At 41.2% G+C, this 22,556-nt stretch overlaps 1 protein-coding gene across 3 annotated transcripts; it reads right to left on the bottom strand.

The window, feature by feature from the left end:
* Nucleotides 1-587: 587 nt before the first annotated feature.
* il6st (interleukin 6 cytokine family signal transduce) lies at nucleotides 588-18,511 on the bottom strand. 3 transcript variants are annotated; one of them, XM_026297786.2, is made up of 16 exons: nucleotides 18,321-18,511; nucleotides 17,922-18,003; nucleotides 16,743-17,048; nucleotides 16,494-16,641; nucleotides 15,760-15,911; nucleotides 15,449-15,603; nucleotides 14,745-14,907; nucleotides 7,841-7,923; nucleotides 7,140-7,404; nucleotides 6,106-6,276; nucleotides 5,220-5,321; nucleotides 4,206-4,352; nucleotides 3,919-4,059; nucleotides 3,437-3,533; nucleotides 3,010-3,091; nucleotides 588-1,667 (listed from the first exon to the last, which is right to left on the bottom strand). In XM_026297786.2, exons 2-16 carry the CDS (start codon nucleotides 17,989-17,991, stop codon nucleotides 1,035-1,037), a joined length of 2,715 nt encoding a protein of 904 aa, XP_026153571.1. In that variant the 5' UTR covers nucleotides 17,992-18,003; nucleotides 18,321-18,511; the 3' UTR covers nucleotides 588-1,034. The 3 variants fall into 3 exon arrangements, with proteins under 3 accessions (XP_026153571.1, XP_026153570.1, XP_026153572.1); XM_026297785.2 differs by having other exon boundaries at nucleotides 15,760-15,914; nucleotides 18,321-18,510; XM_026297787.2 differs by lacking the exon at nucleotides 16,743-17,048 and having other exon boundaries at nucleotides 15,760-15,914; nucleotides 18,321-18,510.
* Nucleotides 18,512-22,556: the final 4,045 nt, after the last annotated feature.

Raw genomic sequence — 22,556 nt, 5'->3', positions numbered from 1 at the left:
AACATACCACTTGTCCAGAGCATTCATTTATTCTTCATTTATCCAGTTGGCCATTTTAACTGCAACTATAAATGAAGTTTAATTCTTCACATTTAGAATTGTGGTTTTACTACTTTAAGCCTCTTTTTTACTCATTCATCCATTCACGTAGATACAAAATTATGTACTTTGTAGTTTCTTGCTCACCACTGTCTCCAGCAATTGAAACTAGCTTCACCTGTTGATCAGCAGCAACACAGCTTTTTCTGCAGCCAGCAACCTCAACCCAATTTCTTCAGAGTATTTTTTCCTAAACAAGTTCCAAAAAGTAAGTATGCAATCAGATATTTACACCAATGGAAGTTTTCTTTTTGATTAGTACCTTCCAATTAATTTCCCTTATTTAATCAACCAGGCATATTTAATTCAAACCTTTGCATTAAAGAAATTCGGCACATCTCAATGCGCGTCGTGTATTTTGAGTACCCCGCTGATACTCTGCCCTTCAGTAGGAAGACCAGTTACCATAGCGATCCGGCTCAGGAACAAAAATGTAGTGATTTATTTAATAGTTGATCTAATCAAGTAGTGGGAAATGAACAAGCAAGTGTCTTTTGTCTATTTTATTGTCTGCAAAGCATAAGTAACAGAGTACATTGATCGACAGCCCACTGGAGGGGCGGGGGGATATGTGTGCATCTGCATCTTCCTGGCTCTTGGAACAGGTTGACATTTAGCTGAACTCACACTTTTGCAAAAGGCCACAGAATTTAAGGAAACAGAAACTCAGCTCCCAGCTGCAGAAATGTTTTTTGAAACACAGTTTCACTAGTATTTGCAGAGACAATCAACATAATCCTGTGCACAAAATAACAGGATAGTGATGGGAAGATGTAAGATAAGCAATAATATGGGTAGATGGTATCATATTTTTTCACATATGTCATACTGGTACAGTCTTCTTCCCTGCTTCAGAGGCTTGAAATGTACATTGGACATTAACAAAGGCACAGAAGCATTAACACAAGCAACCCAAGTCAGGTCTGTCTGTGTCCTTACTGTGACCTGTAGCCACCAAGCTGGGGCATGTAGCTGGAAACTGGTGCTGATGGCAACCAGTCCGCTGAATGCTCATCTGTAGGTGTTGTCTGCTCAGGGTTCTCTTCCAGGGGACAGAAGTCCAGATGCTCCAGCATCTCCTGCTGGTGCATCTCCAGCTGGCTGATGTCAGCAGGATTGCTGTCATCTTCACCCTCTGCAGTGCGGGTGAAGCAGGGTCGTCGTGAGAAACGCTGAAAATGCCCGCTGCCCTCATGCACTATCATGTCTGGGTTTTCTTCAGAGTCCAACAGGGGTTGTGTGGACTCCGAACGGGAAAAAATGCCCTGTTGGGGTTGGGAGCTCGGGGTCTGACCCTTGTAACCATTAGAAGCCACCACAGAAGAGTACTGGATGGTGCTGGCTGTGGTGTCAGCCATATCACCGCCCTCATCGCTGTCAGACACACTCTGGCGTGGGGAAGACATGCAGGAGGAGCCACCAATGCCACTGCTGTGCTCCTCAGACAAGTACTTGTCCTTCTTCAGAGGAAGACTGGCCTTGTCCTCCTCAAACACACATTTTCCATCACACACGTCCACATCAAGCACACTGATGCCAGACAGACAGTTCTCTTTTGGGGTGTCCGTCTGTAGAGGACAACAAGATGAAGAGAAAACTCAAATTACAATCAGATTAGCAGAAAAAACTGGACACTCATAGTGGTTTCTTATCCACAGATATACGTGAAAATCATTGTCTGTTTTAATGCTGAAATTCAATCATTTAACACTTATCTTCTGGCTAAAATTATTTCTATTCACCTATGACAAAGTGCACTCCATAATGCCATAATGCTTAAAGCACACAAACAAGGCTTCTGTAGATAAAGATAGACTATAATAGCAGAATTTATAGTGATGTCAACAGTCATGTTTCTCTGAAAATACCAAGGATGTTCTGTAAGTGGATTCTCCTTTTTTGTAGCTATATGGAGAGTGCAGCTGAGGAGGTGTTGGTCAAGTGCCTACTAATCTTCCCTAGTGAAGCCTCAGACTGCCTTACTGTTCTCTGTATGTCTACCACATTTTGCACCTTGGGAAAAACCTCATCTCATGTCTTAAAAGGTTTAGGATGAAATATTTGTTATGAAATGTCTTTTTTCAGGCCATATCTAAGGCCTCTCTAACAGTGGTATGTGCTGATACTATTGGTAACAAGACAGAAAAAGGTGGAACTCTTTAGTAATGGTGGTGTTGGTTGTCCCTCTACCAGCCATCTCAGCTACAGATATCACAAACTACATCCCAGTTTAACAGACATTTAATCTGTCAAACCTAACATAAAATAAATATTAGCACTAATGTTCAGGCAGACAGGTAATGGGGTGGATTTCTCTGGCACAGCTTTAAAATGGTTTTCTCTCACCTTTCAAACCATCTATGCTATAGGGTGATCACTCACAATAACTCTGTACTTTGTCTGTTGCGACTCTTCCCTCTAAGGTGACAAGTGGACCCAAACCATGCTGTCCCTCCACTCACTGTAGGGGTCAATCATTCAGGTTTTTCCTTTAACCTCTCACTCATCTGTATGTCTCCAAATCAAACATGTTAAGTATGGTGTGCCTGAGGGGTCCAGGTCTAGCTGCTGAGGTCCTTACAGAGCTGCTAATGTTAGGTCAAGAATCCTTGTTTGGCTCCCAGCACGTTGTAAGACAAATTCTGCCATTTGCTTGTTTTTATGCTTATGATCAAACAAATATTTAGAGGTCTTTGAACTCCTACAGCTGACCTGCTGACTGGCTATAAGTGCGGTTGCAGAGGTTAGTCCCCAGGTTAATGGGTCAGCTGCTGTAATAAAAAGCTGGATTTATGTGAACAAACCTATGGGTCATACTGTAACAGCAGGTCAATATTATTATATATTATTAGTATTATATATAGTATAATTGTATATGTTGTCGCCCTCATGTACCAGTGCAGTCCTTACTTTTAAAGAATAATCAGGAGACCAACTTCCAATGGTGCTTTCTCCAGGGTTGGGAATCTGAGGCCAAAAGTTCTTTGTGATCCTGTAAGAGAGAACTCATCTTAGAAACTCTGAAGACAAGCATTTAAAACTGTGGACTGTGGTACTTTTTTAGTAATGAATCGAGCAGGTGGGTATACAGTTTCTTACTGTGGACAATGGTGATTAGTTACAGCTGTGGATTGTCTTGTGGCTATGCTTAACCACGAGCAAGTTTATATGTCTGAGGTTAACAACTTTCATGAATTAGAGAGTTGAAAAGCTTGCCATCATAAAAGGGATGAGAAAGAGTCAATGGTACTATGGGATTGTGCTGTGCACTTTCAGACAGTCTCTCTCTAAAAACATTTGCAGTGAGTTTCATGGTCAGGTGTTATCTGTAACTTACACATCCTTTTTGTAGATACACAGCAGCATGGTCATGACAACAACGAACAGAAAGCCAAGGCTCACTCCTACCACAATTAACTCGATCTCTCCTGGTGCTGAGGGAAGCAGAAAATTTTGAGAAAACAACCTGCATGAAACTCCATAAACTTTCCATTATGTGTGTAAATAAAACATTCACATGTACACAACCATCACAAATGCAAATGAAAAAATATGCAGCTAAACAAGCTCTGGTGGTGTTGTAAAGAAAGGTTTCAGACTACGATCTTGTAAAAATTAGTTTTTTATCTTGAAACACAATTTATTCTGAAACGCTTTGGTGAATTCCATCAACAGACCATGTCCTAAGTTCCAATGAGCAATATAAGTAGATTAGATATTGGTCCTAACTGAACACGGTGGTGCTGTGTTTGTTTCATAACCTGTAGAATATTCTAAAACAGACAGAACAAATGATCATGTACAAAAGGTTAGACTCACCATATTTCAGAGTAGTGAATGAGTGGTTAAAGCCTTTGGTTGAGCCTTGGATGGTTGAAGCATTGATCCAAATGTCATATTTTGTGTTGCCTGACAGTGACCTCAGAGTGTATGAGGTGGTGTTAACTGGCACGGTTATGTCTGCAAATAATCCAAACAGAAATCAGCAAGTAAGCCTGGCAGTTGGGATACAGTCAGGAAAACTACTGTTGCAGAGTAAGACTAAATAGAAATCTGTAAATGAAAACTCTCAGTCCTATTTAGAATACCAATGGGTAGGTACATACTATGTAGTTTAGTGCCACTGGTATAAGATATTGTGTAGTTCGTGATAAAGCCTCGCTGGCTCTGCTGAGGAATCTCCGTCCACACTAATTCAGCCTCGTTACGTCCTGGTTTGCCCCTCAGTCTGACAATAGGTCCTTCGATTGGAGCTGCAACCACAGCAACATCATCATGCATGCTGATCACACAACCATGCCTGACCTGGACTCAAACATATGCTGACTTTATACTGATGAACTGCAGTAACCTCTCCAGTGGAACTGCTTGGAAGAATATGAATAATTTAAGATAAGATAAGACAAGCATTTTTCATCAAAGAAGGGAAATTCAGCTACTTCGTCATAATTTGTCAATTAGCCATTCAAATTTACTTCATAAAGATGTGGCCCATTAGTCATAATAATAGTGTAATAAAATAATGAAAATTGTTTTTGCAACTTTTGGCATAAATGATAAGGCCATCATTGTCATTCATTTTTATCTGGTGAATCTCAACAGATATGACCAGTATTACTTGATTAACTTGTAACTGGTAAGTAGCCCTTGCTATAAAATGATTGTACACATAGAAAAACCCTTCATCGTCAATGTATAACATTGTGTTCATTAACAACTAACAGTATACAAAAACAAATTTGAGGTACACTTTTTATCAATTTTATTTATGAGTACACCTGATCTTTATCATAGCAGAACTGGGCACCAAGTGCATGAGCAGCATTTTCATTTTATCAATTGAGTTGCATCAGAGAATTTAAGAGGCAAAGTGGAAAGATAAAGCTGGCATTTTGCCTGATAATCCACTCCCATTAAGACAAAGTCAAGTGATTCAACACATTGAAAATGTATTAAACAAAACTGAATCTCTAATTTACATAAGTATTTGGACCGTTTGCTGTAGTACTCCAAACTGTGGTCAGGTACATCCAATTCGCTTTAATCTACAATACTTATAAAACACAGTGGTTTACTACTTCTACTACATGCACAGTGCGTCACTGATAAACATGTCTTACCTCCTTGCTCCAGATAGGCTTTTTCAGTTGTTGGCTTCCCAATTCTTCCATAATATATTGGATATACAGATATCGTGTAGCAAACAAACGTCTCGAGGTTACCTAGAATGACATTGAGATCAGGAGTTAAATGTTAGCTTCAACTAAAATCTATATAAACACTCTATAAACTATGTAATGCACAGTGATATTCTACCTAAACCTAGCTTTTGAGTATGATACACCCCATATGCCTTGAAAGGTGGCTGTGGTAGGTTTGTAGTTTTCCAATGAACTTTAAAAATAAAAAAAATTAATCCTTTACATCTATCCATGCTGCTATGGTATAGGAATATGAATGTATTTTACCTTAGGGGATAAATAAAGTTCTTACTATGAATCTTAGTTTATCTATCATGAGGCAGTAGAGTGTGCTGCTACAGCTGCAGTTTTATGTACCTACTGTAAAAGTTCTCTTGATTGTGAACTCATTTGGTGATCTCTATGAATGGACCATGTTCAGGGAACTGTCTGACAAGTTTCTATGACCATTAAGGCTGGAATCTATGTCAACCTGTTACTGGTTATCTACTGTGACTATGCACATCCAAGATGACCACAATCTGCTCCCAACGATGGTTCAAATTACATAAATTATGCAGCCAATTTACTCATCTTAATCCTCATCCTTTTGACTGATACAGGCAAGTCCAACCTCAACATTGGCAGTAGAACGAAAAGATTAAACCATGTAAATTAATTGAATCAGCACAATTGGTCAAATGAAAAAGTGCAAAGGGGCACAGAGACAATGGACTCAGCAATTAAAACAAATGCAAGCAGTCATTTTGATATCATGAACTTTTGTTCAGATTTGTTTTGTAACTCTTCAGAAGAAAGTAATTACCTTTAATAGCAGTCTTTAGGGTATTTCTGTTTTCCTTCTGCCAGTCTATCTGATCACCAGTGACCCACTCCACAACATACTCTGTCACATTCATACTGGTTGGGGGGTTCCATTTCAGCCACAGCTGGCCCTCTTTGGGCCACACCTTCAGCTCTTCCACTGGGGGAGGTACTGTAACACGCATACACAAAAATAAACTTGCTTTTCATTGATGATCACACATTATCATCTTTTCTTCAACAGGTCATTTCTTATCCTCAGTCTTAATTTAAAACTTCATATGCAGTGTTAGGAGTAATGCATTAATGTAATGTAATGCATGTCATTACAGAAATATATTACATATATTGTAACAGTAATATAACACATTACCACTAAACGTTTGGTATTATTATAGCCATAACAAAGTAACACGTTACAAGAAACTTTTTTTTTTTTAAACCAAAAAAAAAAAGATTTTTTCATAAAAAACCCGATTTACATTTTTGTTTGTGTATCTCTAATATGGCAAACAGGCGTGAGGAGGGGCTGAGCCCAGAGGAGAACGCCAGCGGATGTTAAAGAGAAAACCGATTTTCATTCAAACAAGTCGATGTAAACTCCACATTCAAGTTAATCGATAAAATCAGTTTATCGCCCAGCCCTACTATATTGTAGCATTCTTTCTCAGTGTTTACGTGAAGTGTGTATAGTTTGTGGTCCTAGGCCTCAATTTTAAACTCTCTCAACACAGAGGACGCCAAGTTTCAATTCAGATTCAGTCTAGGCAAGTCAAACGTGATGGTTTAACCGCTCACAAAAACAGGAAGCAGTACCTTCTGTTTGCAACTTGCTGGCATCACTAATTACACCTGCTGCAATTAGACAAAGTCATCTCAATGTCAGAGATACACACAAGAGCATTTTTTACAGCTTTAAATAATTTCCTTTGTGAATCAGCCCAAACACAGTACTCTGAGTACTCATATTGTATTGCGCATGACATAATGATGAGTATGCCAAATAGTCTCTTACATAATACCATGGATACCTACCACGTGCTTTTTCAGAGATGACTAGTGATGCCTCAGCAGATTTCCCAACAGAGTTGCTGGCGGTGACATGAACTTTAACAGATTTTGTGTTAGCCAGGAGAATCTCTTTAAGTGGAGTGATCTTCCTCTGGTTAGAGCTGCTGTTTGCCTCTGTCCTGTTGACTAGGATACTCTCCCACTCCCAACTCACATTTTTGACTTTATGTTTAACATCCTGAATCTTTATGTCAAATTTTAGTATCCTTCCATTGGCAAGCACAGGATCCTGGTGGAGCAAAAATCATACACAGTATGTTTTCATTCGGTATGAAATGAAATCAGGAACCATCACATTCCCCAGTTTTGCACAGAATACCACACAATTGTGTGCAGAGAAGTGCTTCCTAAAAAAACTGGGTTGTCATTATCTCCAAAAAAAACAAAAAAACAAAAAAACAATTTGGTTTATATTTCAACATTACTAGTGCTATTTTATGCCATTGTGTACTGGGTATCCAAACATCTGTGAAGCACTAAGTACAAATCAACTGCTTTCTACATTTGTGACTTCATAGGCTGTAATGTGACCTTTACTGAACAAGCTGTTAGACCTTTTATTCTACACACTTTTGCAAAGCAGAATAACATTTTACAGTCCCAACCGTAATATTAGTAATATGAGGTGTTTTCCATGTTAAAATGAATAGCATGTGGGAATTTACCTTACAAATAATTTGCACCCGTCGTTCATTAATGCTGTCACCCTCAGCAATGACTCTCCATAGATCTGGTTTACTTTTCGGTCCTAATCCAAAGAAAACACAAAGGAAGAGAAATGTTTTATCTTAGCAGAAGAACAAAAGGAAAATCCTAATCATCCAAATGTACAACTCAACATTGCTCAGCAGACAGATTCTCATATTCTCAGCAAGTCCTTCCACCACTACATCTGTATGGTGGATATACAGCACAGTAACTGAGGGGCATTTCCCACTTTGACCTTGTCACTTCCAGCCCATATTTGGCACAGATGTTCCTGTACACTATACCAGCCACTTGGTTGTGGCGTTTGATATTTGCTGTTATGTGCTGGAGGTGTCTCAGGGGCATCTTTGCACAGCCTGCATCTGGTGTCCTGCCTGGTGTGGTGGACCCCAGCCTCTATTGAGGCTACTCTTGTACTTAGGGCTTGTTCCTGTGCTGCCATGATTAGTGCCTCTGTGCACTAATCTGTTTACCAGTCCATAAGTATTCAGACCCTTTACTCAACACTTAATTTAAGCACTTTTGGCAGCAATTACAGCCTTGAGTCTTTTGGGTACGACACAACAAGCTTTGCACACCTGGATTGGGGGATTTTCTGCCATTCTTCTTTGCAAATCATCTCAAGAATAGTCAGGTTGGATGGGGACCGTTGGTGGACAGCCATTTACAGGTCTCTCCAGAGATGTTCAACAGGGTTCAAGTCAGGGCTCTGGCTGGGCCACTCTAGGACATTCACAGGGTTATTCCTAAGCCACTCCAGTGCTGTCATGGCTGTGTGCTTAGGGTTGTTGTCATGTTGGAAGGTGAACCTTTGGCCCAGTCTGAGGTCCTGAGAGCTGGGGAACAGGTTTACATTGAGCTGTACTTTGTTCCATTCAGCTTTCCCTCAACCCTGACCAGTCTCCCAGTTCCTGCTGCTAATCCAGTCACGGTGTAGAAACATCTCAGCAAAGATCAAAGTGTTGTTGAAAAGGGTCTGAATACTTATGAAAATGTGATATTTCAGTTTAAAAAAAAAAAAAAAGAATTTAAAAACATTCCTAAAAGTCTGTTTCCAATTTGTCATTATGTGGCATTACAGTTATTTTGCATGCCCTTATTTGTAATATTTACATTGCACTATTTAGTGTTTAGAGTTTATCAAGGGTCTGAGAGTAACAAAATTTTGCTTCTCTGTCTGTGCAGGTGGCAGAATAGACAATAAAGCAGATTTTGAGATTAATGAAAAAATGAATGAATTTACAGGCATTTAAATGAATTGTAGTATCAGATTGCAAAGTAACAAAAATGAAAAAAGTGAAGGGGGTCTGAGTACACTGTGTGTGCGCGTGTGTATATGCGCACACACACCTGCTCAAAAGTTTGGGATCACATAAATTTTATTATTTTCCACAAAATTAGTCTGAATAGAAAATATAGCGAAACAAAAGGACTTGCTGACATTGTCACAGTTAGAAATAATAACTTTGATGGAAATGATGAATGTGTTCTTCAGACTTTGCCTTCATCAAAAAAAAAACAAACAAAACAAAACAAAGCAAAAAAAAAACAAAAAAAAAAAAAAAACATGTTTTGCAGCAATTATAGCCTGGCAGACCTTAGGCATTCTAGCTGTCAATTTTTCAAGATAATCTGATGAGATTTCACCCTGTGCTTCCTGGAGAATCTAACACAAGATGGATTGGCTTGATGGAATCTTCCTCCGTACCATACGGTCAAGCTGCCCCCACAACAGCTCAATAGGGTTGAGATCCGGAGACTGTGCTGGGCAGTCAGAATTCCGGCTGACTGCTTATTCTTCAAATATCGCTGACACATTTTGGAGGTGTGTTTTGAGTCATTATCCTGTTGTAGGATAAAATTGGCCCCAACCAAGTGCTGGCCACAGGGTATCGCATGACGTAAAATCTTGTGATAGCTTTCCTTCCTTAAGGTCCCTTCCACTCTGTACAAATCTCCTATTTTACCTCCTCCAAAACACCCCCAGACCATCACACTGTCTCCACCATGCTTGACTGAAGATATTAAGCACTGTTCTAGCATCTTTTCATTTGTTCTATGTCTCACAAATCTTCTTCTGTTTGATCCAAAGACCTCAAACTTGAACTTATCTGTCCACAACACCTTCTTCCAGTCTTCAATGTCTGTACTTTTTTGCCCATCTCAGTTTTTTTTTTTTTTTAAAAATTGGCCACTCTGAGATATGGCTTTTTCTTGACAATTCTGCTGTGAAGTCCAGCATTCTGAAATCTCTTCACTGTTGATGCTGACACTGCTGTTTGATGGGTGCTATTTAGTGCAACTGCCAGTTGAGGATCTGTGAGGCGTCTTTGTCTTAAACTACACACTCTCAGATATTTGTCTTCTTGTACAGTTGTGCACCGGGGCCCTCCCCACTCCTTTTTCTTTTTATGGCGTTCCATGTATGCTCTGCCTGCTAGCATCTTACAACCTGCTGTTATGTGCTGGATTGTCTCAGGGGCATCTTTGCACAGCCTGCACCTGGGGTCCTGCCTGGTGTGGTAGACCCCGGCCTCTATCGATCTTGTGCTCAGGGCCTGTTCTTGTGCTGCTACGATTAGTGCCTCTGTGCTGTCTTTCATTCCAGCTTTTTCCAGCCACCGGTAGGACTTTTCGATATCAGCCACTTCTTGTACATGCTGTGCAGGGGTTTGTCCTGCCATGATGGTTCTTGCTCTTCTTCCTCTGCATCGGGCTTCTGTTGCCTGAGATATTCACTAAGTATTCCATCGCTTGGGGCCATCTTCCTGATGTACTCATGGATCTTGGCTGTTTCATCTTGGATGGTGGCTCTGACGCTCACCAGTCCACGGCTTCCTTCCTTCCTCTTCTTGTACAGTCTCAGGATGCTGGATTTGGAGTGAAGTCCTCCATGCATTGTGAAGAGCTTCCTTGTCTTGACATCAGTGGCTTCTATGTCCTCTTTTGGCCAGCTTATTATGCCAACGGGGTATCTGATGACCGGCAGGGCGTAGGTGTTGATGGCTTGGACCTTGTTCTTCCCATTTAGCTGACTTCTTTGGACTTGCCTTACTCTCTGTAGGTATTTGGCTGTGGCTGCTTTCCTTGCGGCTTCTTCTTGGTTCCCATTTGCCTGTGGGATTCCAAGGTACTTGTAGCTTCCCTCAACATCCGCTATGCTGCCTTCTGGGAGTTCAACTCCTTCAGTCCTGACAACCTTCCCTCTCTTTGTTATCATTCGACCACACTTGTCCAGTCCGAATGACATTCCAATGTCGTTGCTGTATATCCTGGTGGTGTGGATCAGTGAGTCGATGTCTCGCTCAGTCCTGGCATACAGCTTGATGTCATCCATGTACAGGAGGTGGCTGGTGGTTGCCCCATTTCGTAATCGGTATCCGAAGCCCGTCTTAGTGATGATCTGGCTGAGGGGGTTCAGGCCTATGCAGAACAGCAGCGGGGACAGAGCATCTCCTTGGTAGATGACGCACTTGATGGAGACTTGTGCTATCGGCTTGAGGTTGGCTACTAGTGTTGTTTTCCACAGTCCCATTGAGTTCCTTATGAAGGTTCTTAGGGCTCTATTGATGTTGTACAGCTCCAGGCATTCCAGGATCCATGTGTGAGGCATTGAGTCGTAGGCTTTCTTGTAGTCAATCCGGGCAGTGCACAAATTGGTCTGCCTGGTCTTACAGTCTCGAGTGACTGCTTTATCCACCAGTAGTTGATGTTATGCTCCACTGGTGTCCTTAGCCATTCCTTTCTGGGCCCCGCTCATGTATCGAGCCATGTGCCTACTCATCTTAGCCGCTATGATGCCCGACAGGAGCTTCCATGTTGTGCAGAGGCAAGTTATCGGACAGTAGTTAATAATAATAATAATAATACATTTTATTTCATGGCGCCTTTCAAACTCTCAAGGTCACCTTACAGAGAGAAAAAGGAAGCATACAGCATGAAATACATAGAGTGCATTAAAACAACAATAAAATCAACAATGCATTAACAGAGGGCCAGAAAGTAAAGGCAAAAGTGCGGAGCATCCAGGAAGTGGGCGATGTACAGCAAGAGCAAATTGAAACACAGAAACCCAGATGACAGAACAACAAATATGAAACAATATGAGACAATATGAAATAGGCGGAGGGTGGTAGAACATCACGGGCTGCTTTGAGAAGTTAAGACAGTTAGGTGGAAAACGCTATACGGAACAGATACGTTTTGAGTGATGATTTAAAAGTTGATAAGTCCGGAGACGACCGGATGCGATGAGGGAGAATGTTCCAAAGGCGGGGCGCAGTGTGGCTGAAGGATCTAGCGCCCATGGTGGCCAGGCGCACTGTAGGGGTGCAGAGGAGAGTGGAACTGGAGGAACGGAGAGTACGAGGCGGAGAATAGATGTGAAGTAGATCAGTGATGTATGGTGGGGCAATAGAGTGGAGGGCTTTGTAGGTGAGAAGGAGGATTTTATAGTTCATACGGAAGGACACAGGGAGCCAGTGAAGTTGTTTAAGGACAGGGGTAATATGATGTGAGAATGGAGTTCTGGTGATGATTCGGGCAGCAGAGTTCTGGACAAGTTGAAGTTTATGAAGTGATTTGAGAGGTAGACCAGTGAGGAGTGAGTTACAGTAATCCAAACGAGAGGTGACAAAGGCATTAACGAGTATGGCCGTGCTATCGATGGTGAGTGAAGAACGGATGCGGTTTATGTTACGGAGATGGGAGTAGGCCGACCAGGTAGTGGTATTGATATGCTGACTGAAGGAGAGAGTACCGTCTAGGATGACACCCAGGCTTTTAACTTGGGGGGAGGGGAGGACAGTATTGTTGTCAATTAAAATGGAGAAGGTGCTGGTTTTAGAAAGGGTGGATTTGGTGCCCACGAGGAGAATTTCAGTTTTGTCGGGGTTGAGTTTCAAAAAGGTATGGGTGAACCAGGATTTGATATTATGTAAGCAGGTAAGGAGGGAGGGAGGGGGGAGGGTAGAAGATGGAGCAGCAGAGAGGTAGAGCTGGGTGTCGTCTGCATAACAGTGGAAATTGATGTTATGTTGCCTAAAGATATGTTCGAGAGGAAGGAGATAAATAATGAAGAGGAGGGGCCCCAGGGCTCTGTTCTGTCCAGTGCTGCAGTTGGATGGGACTGCTCCCTTTTGGGGGTCCTTCAGGTTCAGGACTGTCCTGCCTTCAGTTAGCCACTCTGGGTGAGTCCCATCCATTAACAGCCGGCTGCCAGGCGCTCATGGAGGGCAGTTAGCTTCTTTAGCCAGTAGGTGTGGATCATGTCAGACCCCGGTGCTGTCCAGTTCTTCATGTTTGAGACCCTTTCTAGGATATCTGCGGTTGTGATGGTTACTGGTTCCTGTTCAGGGAGGTTGCTGTGGTCTGCTCTCAGGTCTGCCAGCCACTGGGCATTGGTGTTATGTGATGCCTCCCTCTCCCATATGTTTTTCCAGTATTGTTCAGTCTCCAGCCTTGGTGGGTCTGTTCTCGTGTTACTGCCCTCCCACTGAGAGTACACTTTGGATGGTTCGGTGGAGAACATCCTGTTTATTCTCCGTGCTTCTATTTCTCTGGTGTACCTCTTCAGGCGTGTCGCCAGGGCTGTGAGTGGTTGTTCGGCAGTCTCCAGGGCCTCTGGTATGGACAGCCTGCTGTATTTCTTACCCAACTTCATCCCCCTTCTCTGCAGTTCTGATAGTTGGCTAACTTCTCACTGTGTTGCCTTTATTTTTGCCTCTAACCTCCTTCTCCATGCAGGGTACTGCTCCTTGGTGGTGGAATGTATTTTGTGGCCAAGCATCTCAAGGATCATTATTGCTGTGGTGTATATCAGCTTGTTGGTCTTGGTGATGGTCACAGTGGGGATTGTTCCTAATGCTGCATTCACATCTTCTAGTAGACTTTCAGAGAGTACTTCACTTAGTCTTGGTAACCAGCTGCGGAGGTTCCAGGTGTCCATCTTGCCTACGATCTTCACTCTCAGGTCAGCTGCTCTTGTGTTGAGCGTGTCGGGGCTTGTCATTGGGGCTTGATACCCAATCTCGGGTGGGGGTGGTGTTGTTTCCCCCCTGACCTGGCGTCCTGGCTCCCCCTTGCCGTAGCATTTGTGTTGTATTTCTTCAATCTCTAGTTGTGATAGCAGTTGCCGTTTGCGGATGTTGGAACACTGAGCTACTAGATGCTTTGGCCCTAGTGTAGATGGTGGGTTTCGAAGTTTCCATAGGTCCCACATCCTCTTCATGTAGCCCCTATCGGTGGGGTTACTCATGTAGTAGCACTCCAACAGTTCTCTGTTATCAGCCCTCGTCCACGAGTGTCTTGTTCCAGTAGCCCATTTCTCATCAGGTTGACCCGGGCGACGTCCGAGCCGGTATGACTCCAGTATTTCTATCGCTCATTTGTAATGACGTAGGCTAGTGGCGTTAAGGACCTTGCCTAAGGGCCCACACTGGTGATGCCCTGGTCGGGATTCGAACCCCCGACCATTTGGTCTCCCCGCACCGAAGTGGCGTGTGTGCGCGTGTGTGCGCCATTTTTGCACAGTGCCATAATAATGTTTTTATTTTTGTTAAATTTATGGCATAAGAAGTAACTATGCATCAGTGTTTGCTGAAAATATTGTGCATTTCCAAGAGAGACTGTGTTAACATCTTTTCAATTAAAAAAATCATCAAAATCTGTTATTTCTCAAGGGGTGCCTAAACTTTTGCATAAGACTATATATATACACACACATACATACACGCCCATACATACATACACACGCACACACAATTGTACTACAGAGGCTTTCAATGGTCTTTGAAAACCATATTGTATTTAGTGGTGAAATCTTTTTACTAGTGAAACTAGTGTGACAGCAATAATACTCACGGAATTCCGGTGTTCTCTTTGTAGTATTGGCACTCCAGTTGCTCCAGTGACCATGGCCCTCAACTGCATTTTTGCAGCGCACCTGAATGACATATACCGTGTCTGGTTGAAGGTCCTGAAGTCTGAAAGACTCTATGTCCTTAGCAATGTCCTCAGGAGGTACCTAAAAGACAATATGCATATTTCTGTTATTGATTTTGCCAACTAATAATCAGTAAGCAAACAATCATAAATCTACATAAAGAAAGAAGACAAATTATATGGAACTAGCTAAAAGGGGAAAAGGCATACAGCCAGAGTGCACACAGCCTAGAATGTCTGCCTCCACATATGTCATTATTTTGCTGGTATTTGGTCACAAATTAGGAAAATATTTGACCTGAAGATGGTGCTGGAGGTCAAGTCAATGGATAACAAAAGATATGACAATTCATCTTGATAGGAATAAGAATCTCTGACCAAATTTTTTATACGTCTGGTTGAATTTCATTAATTAAGCAGCTTATGACTAATACAATACAATTTCTGTTTATTCTGGTGGAAGTGTTGGGAAGGTAATGTATTTTACAGACATATACAGTATACTATAATAGCATTTATGGCCAAAAATATGATCTATGTGTTTAGGTGCTGTTCTGTTATTGTGAAAATGCACAATATGAGAAATTAGTGAGAGTAGTAAAAGAAGAAACAAACATATTTACATAAGTCCAACTCTGAGATCCTTCTGGGCAGTATCTGATTTGATATGTTAATCTCAAATAATACTTTTCAATAGGTTGAGTCCAGTTTATGAGAAGTGCCGCAGGAAAGCTTGGTTCTGAGATGACTCTGACATCTGATGGAGGGTTTGTTTTCACTGCAACAAGACACGTGAGGCGAAGATTACCATTCATTACTTATGGCAAATTTCAACAGGGCCAGCATTGTGTGTAAAGTAAATACATTTCAGACCAGACTAAATTAGAACATGAAGATATGACAACTTCATACAGAAACACAGCAATCAACTTACCAAACCAGCCAGCATCTACTTTAAGATGCTCTGACTCTGCTGTTCCCAGTTTGTTGCGTGCCTCCACCCAGACTTCCATTGTCATATGATTGGGGAAAACGTTCAAACGTACTTCAGTGTGGTTTTCATCAGTTGACATACTGAAGTTTTCACTGCTGTTGACAGAAGATTTTAAAACCATTCAGAGGAACTCAATGTTTCCTGATACTTAATTGTATCATTATATATTCCCAAAGTCCAACGTCCCAATCCTCCCCCTAACCCATGGGCTTAATTTGAAACAACTCCAGGAATTGTCAGCCTGCACTGACTCCAGCTTTTTGACAACACACATCGGTCAGATTTCATTTACGCTCACTTATGTTTTTTTTTCTACAACTGTGCACGCCAGCCACTGAAACCACTGCTTCATTAGGTTTGGTACTATAAAACTATCGTAATGCATTTCTCCAAGAGTGAGTCTATCTAGGCATTATCTAGTCTACACTAGATAATGCTATTATGATAAAGTAAAAAAAAAAACAAACAAACAAACAACAAAAAAATACCGTATTTTTCGGAACTGTAAGTCACACTTTTTTTTACTCATGTGGCTTATAGTGCAACTTAAATAGTGAAATGACTTATGTTAATTTTCTGTGGTGTAAATATAGTGTATACCAGGGAAATCTTAGTGTGTTATCTAGTTAGCATGTTGGTGTGAGTTGAACAGAAAAGTCTAGGGGTATACTCACGGGATCACTCTAACAAACAGTGTGTATGTTGTAGGAATATCTGGCGTCTGACGTCCCACTGAATCCCACTTACAGCTGAGAACTGGAGAGATGTAGAATTTCTCTTGAACTGACAAGCAGGACAGATTCTCAGGCTTCTCTGGACGATCTGACATTGTAAGAAACACAGACATTTTTTTAAACTTCACTTTTGATACTGCAGGAAGCAACTTTCAGTTCAACACTCTGTTTAACACAACAAAAACTTACAGCCTTTTCGAAGGAAAATCCCATGAATAAATTTGCCGCTATTCAGGAAAACATAGTGGTTTTTTTCTTTGTTGCAGGAGCAAAATAACCATTCGGCTCTTTCATTGGTGATGAGAACAGTGACATTAAGAGCTGAGCTGTTGACCTTAATGTACTGTTCTTTGGGTACAGTAGTGTCATGTAGCTTCCAGTATAGGTCATCTGCTGTAATTTTATCTGTGTTGATGATCAAGCATGTAGCCGTGAAGTTAGTCCCAATCTCAAGCAGTGGAGACTGTGGCGCTATCACCAAATGGCTGTCATTTTCTGAAGACCAACAAAACAAGAAAAACATGTTGAGAATCTACTAAAGTACTAGTCATATCAGAGGTCTGCTTGCATCAATAGCACCATTTCAAATATATTACTGTGACTGCTGAACCAGCAAATATGCCACAATTCCTCCCACAGTCTAAGCAACCAGCACAGAACAAAAGGAACATCTGCTTCTGCACTTGAGGGGCTGTGACTGTACTGTTTTTTTCTGCTCCAGCTTTTAGAAAATAAAATAGTGCTACCTTTTTGCCATACCAGGTAATCAGCCAAAATTACCTACTTTCGTTGTGCTATGTGTTTGTAGCATATAAGATAATTGGATGTTTTTTTTTAATGTCAGTACCAGCAGTAGGCCTGTTTTGTGACAAATTGTTAATGACAATTGGGAAAATAGGGAACTGTGCTTATAGGAATTACTGTGGAAAAAATCCTCTGCTTAAGGAGACTCTCAAAGAAGTCCGAAAGAGGCTACTTTTTGGAAGCCTTATCCAAGGACGAGCCCAACCAGTTACCTCTGCCTAACCCGGGGCTGCATGCTGTAACGTTACCTCCAAAGTGCCTGGGGATGATTGGATTCGGATTTGGCGCTACACAAAAAAATAAAATGAACCAAAATTGAAATTGAAACTTGACCTGAAGTAAACAAAATTAAAGTGAAGTGAGCTGAAGTGAGTCTCCTCCAACTTGTACGTTATAAAGGCATTGTAAGTGTTGGCTACTGCAGTTTGACATGTAATACCCAGGCAGTTAATCCAGGTTAAAGTGTGAATGACATGACGTTTGTGGTCAGCTGGTGCACGTAAAGCCAGCACTACCCAAGACTGCACATTAGACATAGCAATAAACAGTGACGTGGTAACTGACCGCCTCTGGCAGGGAGAGCAGACAGCAGGCGAGCTAACACCAGCAGCTGGAGCAGTCTCGCAGACACCATGATGACGACTCGCTAGAAACACAGAAACACAAAGTCAGAAAGGACCGGGTACTGCCACACAAACTTTACAACCCCCATTAACACGTTATCATGGCGCGTCGTCCAGGTTAGCTTAGCAGCTAACTGTTAGAAATCATAGTGGAGACTTAACGCTAGAGAACAACTCGCTGTGGTGCTTACGGCCCCACAGAGGCTAACGCATGGTGTAGAAACACCGAGGAACTAACGTTTGGCCGTGAAAGTTTTAGTTACACACAAGTACAAAGTTGAAGCTCGCACGGCCACCGCCATGTTGTTTCCGCAGTCAAAAGCAGGAGGTAGTTACTCACCTAAATTGTGTCAGGTTCGCCACCTCTATAGTCTTTTCTAGATCAATAACATCCTTCTTAGCGGCAAGAACCTGTCACTCGTCAAAACGAGCTAAGTCCAATGTAGTTACCCTTGGGCTCAGGTCCGTGCCAGTGGTTCTGCAGTAATACGACCCACTTCCCGTCACAGAAAAGCCGTGTCGCAATATGTAGCGCAAGCTGCGCCAAACCTCCACGATCTCACAGCATACGGATTGACCGAGGACCCTGCTGTTCAGCGTGTGTCCTGCTATTGCACGTTTATGGATCAGCGTAAACGCGCAGCGGCGACATGTTGTCTGATGATTGGTCAAAGAAACTGTTTGTCAAAACCGTTCGACGAATCGGAGAGCTTGATGTCACTGTCCCGGTTTTGTGCGTCCTCCCTTGTTGTTTTCCAGTATGTCTCCACCCCCTTTCAAAAGCATGTCCGAGCTCTTAAAGAGCACCGAGCTGCTAAACAAATATGATCAAGGCATTTGTTGGAGCAATTTATAGATGCTTGTTCCTTGTTTGTTGGTTATCTAGAGGTTGAGTCATGGAAACTGGACTTCTAGTTTTTTTTAGGTCGAAACGTTTCATCAGTCTAAGGAGAGCTGGTTTCCCTCAGACTAGATAACTTCACCTGGTCGACTGAAAATCTTCACAGACTTGTTTGTTGGTTCTTCATTGGTTTACTGCAATTTTAGTTTTGTTTTTTGTGAATATTTAATTTATTAGGGCAGCACGGTGACTTAGTGGTTAGCACTGTTGCCTCACAGCAAGAAGGTTCCTGGTTTGAAACCCATTAGAGGCCTTTCTGTGTGGAGTGTGCATGTTCTCCCTGTACTTGCGTGGCTTCTCTCAAGGTACTCTGGTTTCCTCCCACAGTTCAAAAACATGTGTGTCAGGTTGATTGGTGACTCTAAATTGCCCATAGGAGTGAGGGTGAGTGTGTGAGGTTGTTTGTCTCTGTGGCCCTGGGTTGGGAGCTGAAGACTGGGAGGATAAAATCCAGGAATTTAATGCTAAGTGTAATTCTTTATCCACAGATAACATTAACATAATAATGTATCGTAGTAATGTTTAGTATAATAGTGATGTTTTTATATAATGTATTTTGTTGCAGTAAGTCAGTATAGTGCAAGTGGTTGTCCTAGGGCTAATTACACTAATAATGTCCACTGATAGTTTTTAATAGGCTGACCAGCAATGCACTGTACCAATCACATTAGAAACATTCTTTACATGTAATATCTTCACAAATGTCTCCTGCCTTACTGATCCTCAGTTTTATTACAACTCCAAATTCCTGTTTCAATTCCTGTCCTGATGTCAAAACTGTGAAGTTTCCTTTGGTTTTTGTTAGTGAGTTGTTTCATATTTTTGTTTTATTCCTGTTGTATTATTCAATTCAATTCAATTCAATTCAATTTTATTTGTATAGCGCCAAATCACAATACAAATCATCTCAAGGCACTTTACAAAAACTAAAACTAAAAACCCAACAATTCCCTTATGAGCAAGCACTTGGCGACAGTGGAGAGGAAAAAACTCCCTTTAACGGAAGAAAAAAACCTCCAGCAGAACCGGGCTCAGTTTGGGCGGCCATCTGCCTCGACCGGTTGGGGTGAGTGGATAGAGCAGAGAGAAAAGAACAGCAACAATAAACAACAAATAGACACTGCAGGTTGGTGGGGCCAGTAACTGCACATCAGCAATATACAGCTCCAGGACCAGGGACACCTGCAGAAGGTACAGAGAGAGACAGAGAGAGAGGGAGGGAGAGAGCACAAACTAGGGGAGAGAGAGAGCACAAGGTTAGTAACATTCAATGGTGGAATATACATGAGGTGGGAGAGGGGGGAGGGGGGGGGGGTTAGGGTAGGGGAGCTCAGTGCACCGATTGTCCTCGGGCAGTCTAGGCCTATAGCAGCATAACTAACTAAGGGATGGTTCAGGGTTGCCTGAAGCCAGCCCTAACTATATGCTTTGTCAAAGAGGAAGGTTTTAAGTCTAGCCTTAAAAGTACAGAGAGTGTCTGCCTCCTGAACCCAGTCTGAGAGCTGGTTCCACAGGAGAGGAGCTTGATAGCTAAAGGCTCTGCCTCCCATTCTGCTTTTGAGAACTCTGGGAACCACAAGTAGGCCTGCACTCTGAGAGCGAAGTGGTCTATTGGGATAATATGGTACTATGAGGTCTTTAAGGTATGAAGGAGCTTGATCATGAAGGGATTTGTATGTGAGAAGAAGGATTTTAAATTCTATTCTATATTTTACAGGGAGCCAATGAAGAGAAGCTAATATAGGAGAAATATGATCTCTCTTGCTAGTTCCTGTCAGGACTCTGGCTGCGGCATTCTGGATTAATTGGAGGCTTTTCATTAAGATATTAGGACATCCAGATAGTAATGAGTTACAGTAATCTAGCCTTGAGGAAACAAATGCATGGACTAGTTTTTCTGCATCATTTTGAGACAGGATGTTCCTAATTTTGGAAATGTTGCGCAGGTGAAAGAATGCAGTTCTAGAGATTTGTTTTATGTGTGAGTTAAAGGACATGTCCTGGTCAAAAATAACTCCAAGGTTTTTTACAGTAGTGCTGGAGGCCAGGGCTATGCCATCTAGAGTAGCTATAATTTTAGAAAAGTTATTTCTGAGATTTTTAGGCCCAAATATAATGACTTCTGTTTTCTCCGAGTTTAAAAGTAAAAAGTTACTGGTCATCCAAGCCTTTATGTCAGTTAGACAGGCTTGAAGTCTGGTTAACTGGTTTGTGTTAACAGGTTTAATAGATAGATATAATATATTATGTGTATACTATTTTGTTCATGTTGTGAGTGTATGCCCTGGAACCTTGGAAATGAGATGGCATTTCAGGACATTTATTAAATACAAGAAATCATCTTGACCTGCAGGACCTGTGAAGTGTTAGCCTAAAGTTTAAGGAACACCATAAAAACGTCAGTTTATATTCTTTAGTATAAACATCAATTACATTTTGTTAGTCCTTGGAAATTAAAATCAGTTTTTAGAGCAAAAACTGAAATTGTGTTTACTGGATTTGGTTGCAGTCCCCCATGGACATCAAGGATGGATAAAATAAACTTTTTATTATTAACAATGTCACTAGATCAGTTTGTCTATCTCAAATTCAAATCAGTTAATTACATTTTTCAGACGTTAGAACAGTTCAATGGACTTGATGACCAATGGAAGTATTATTTTGCTTATCTAATTAAGATATTTAGAAAAATATTTACTCATTTGCATGCACTTCTCAGCACGTATTGCACTTCATGTACCTTGAGGAAAGAGCTTAATGGAATTTGTAGCAGCACAGCAACAGTTTTTATGTGAGAACCTTTTCACACTTGCACAATAAAAAAAAAAAATTGAAGCCAAGTTCATTTGTAAACTGCATTTTGACACACAGCTCCAAGTTACATTAAAGTTAGTACATAAAAACTGAGTTGTCTTCTCACTCATTTCTTGTGTCTGTATGTAATTACTTTGAAATAACCAATGCAAACACTTGTCTTAAAAGCAGTATCAGAATTGTGAATCAATCATTTGCACAGCTGTGTTCAGACCTGTTTGTCATGCCATATATTCCAGAGTAGAGGAGTATGAGATTAAAACAACTCACCATAAAAAATAAAAGACAACTTGGAATAATGAGATTTATTATTACAGGGCACTTTTTTGTTACAATAGTGAAAATCCTTTATTTAAAATTAGATGTCAGTATTACAACTCCCAGCATTTTATTTAGTTCATCTTTTAACATGGAAAATAAGTTCCACTTTTTCATTTCTACTACTCTGTTCGACTCGTGTTTAATTCTTTTAGTAATGTAATTACTTTTTGAATTCAAAATATTGAGGTTTATACTTTTTAGACTTAAACACACTGGACAAAAAATAATGTAGTCAAGAGAAAAGAGATAGATTTTAGTGTAACATATATACTACAACATACAATAAAGTGTTTCAAGTTTAACAAGTCCCACATATAAAGAAAAAATACAATTTGCCCTTGCCTTTCAAAATAAGTGTTTTTTGATCTGTCCCTACTATGGTTAGGATCTGGGTAGGAATAAGCACCAAAATAACTCAGCGGGAAAAAGGAAACTAAGAACTGCCTCCTTGGGATTTATCAACATGGTCCAATTTGGTGACACATTATCATAGGTTAATGTCTAAAATTGTTTATTATCCTAGACATGTCTTGGATACTC

This window comes from Mastacembelus armatus, chromosome 12 (genome assembly GCF_900324485.2).
Source record: "Mastacembelus armatus chromosome 12, fMasArm1.2, whole genome shotgun sequence".
Taxonomy (NCBI): Eukaryota; Metazoa; Chordata; class Actinopteri; order Synbranchiformes; family Mastacembelidae; genus Mastacembelus; species Mastacembelus armatus.
Note: the sequence above shows the minus strand (reverse complement) of the source record. Positions and strands in the feature narration are given on the sequence as shown.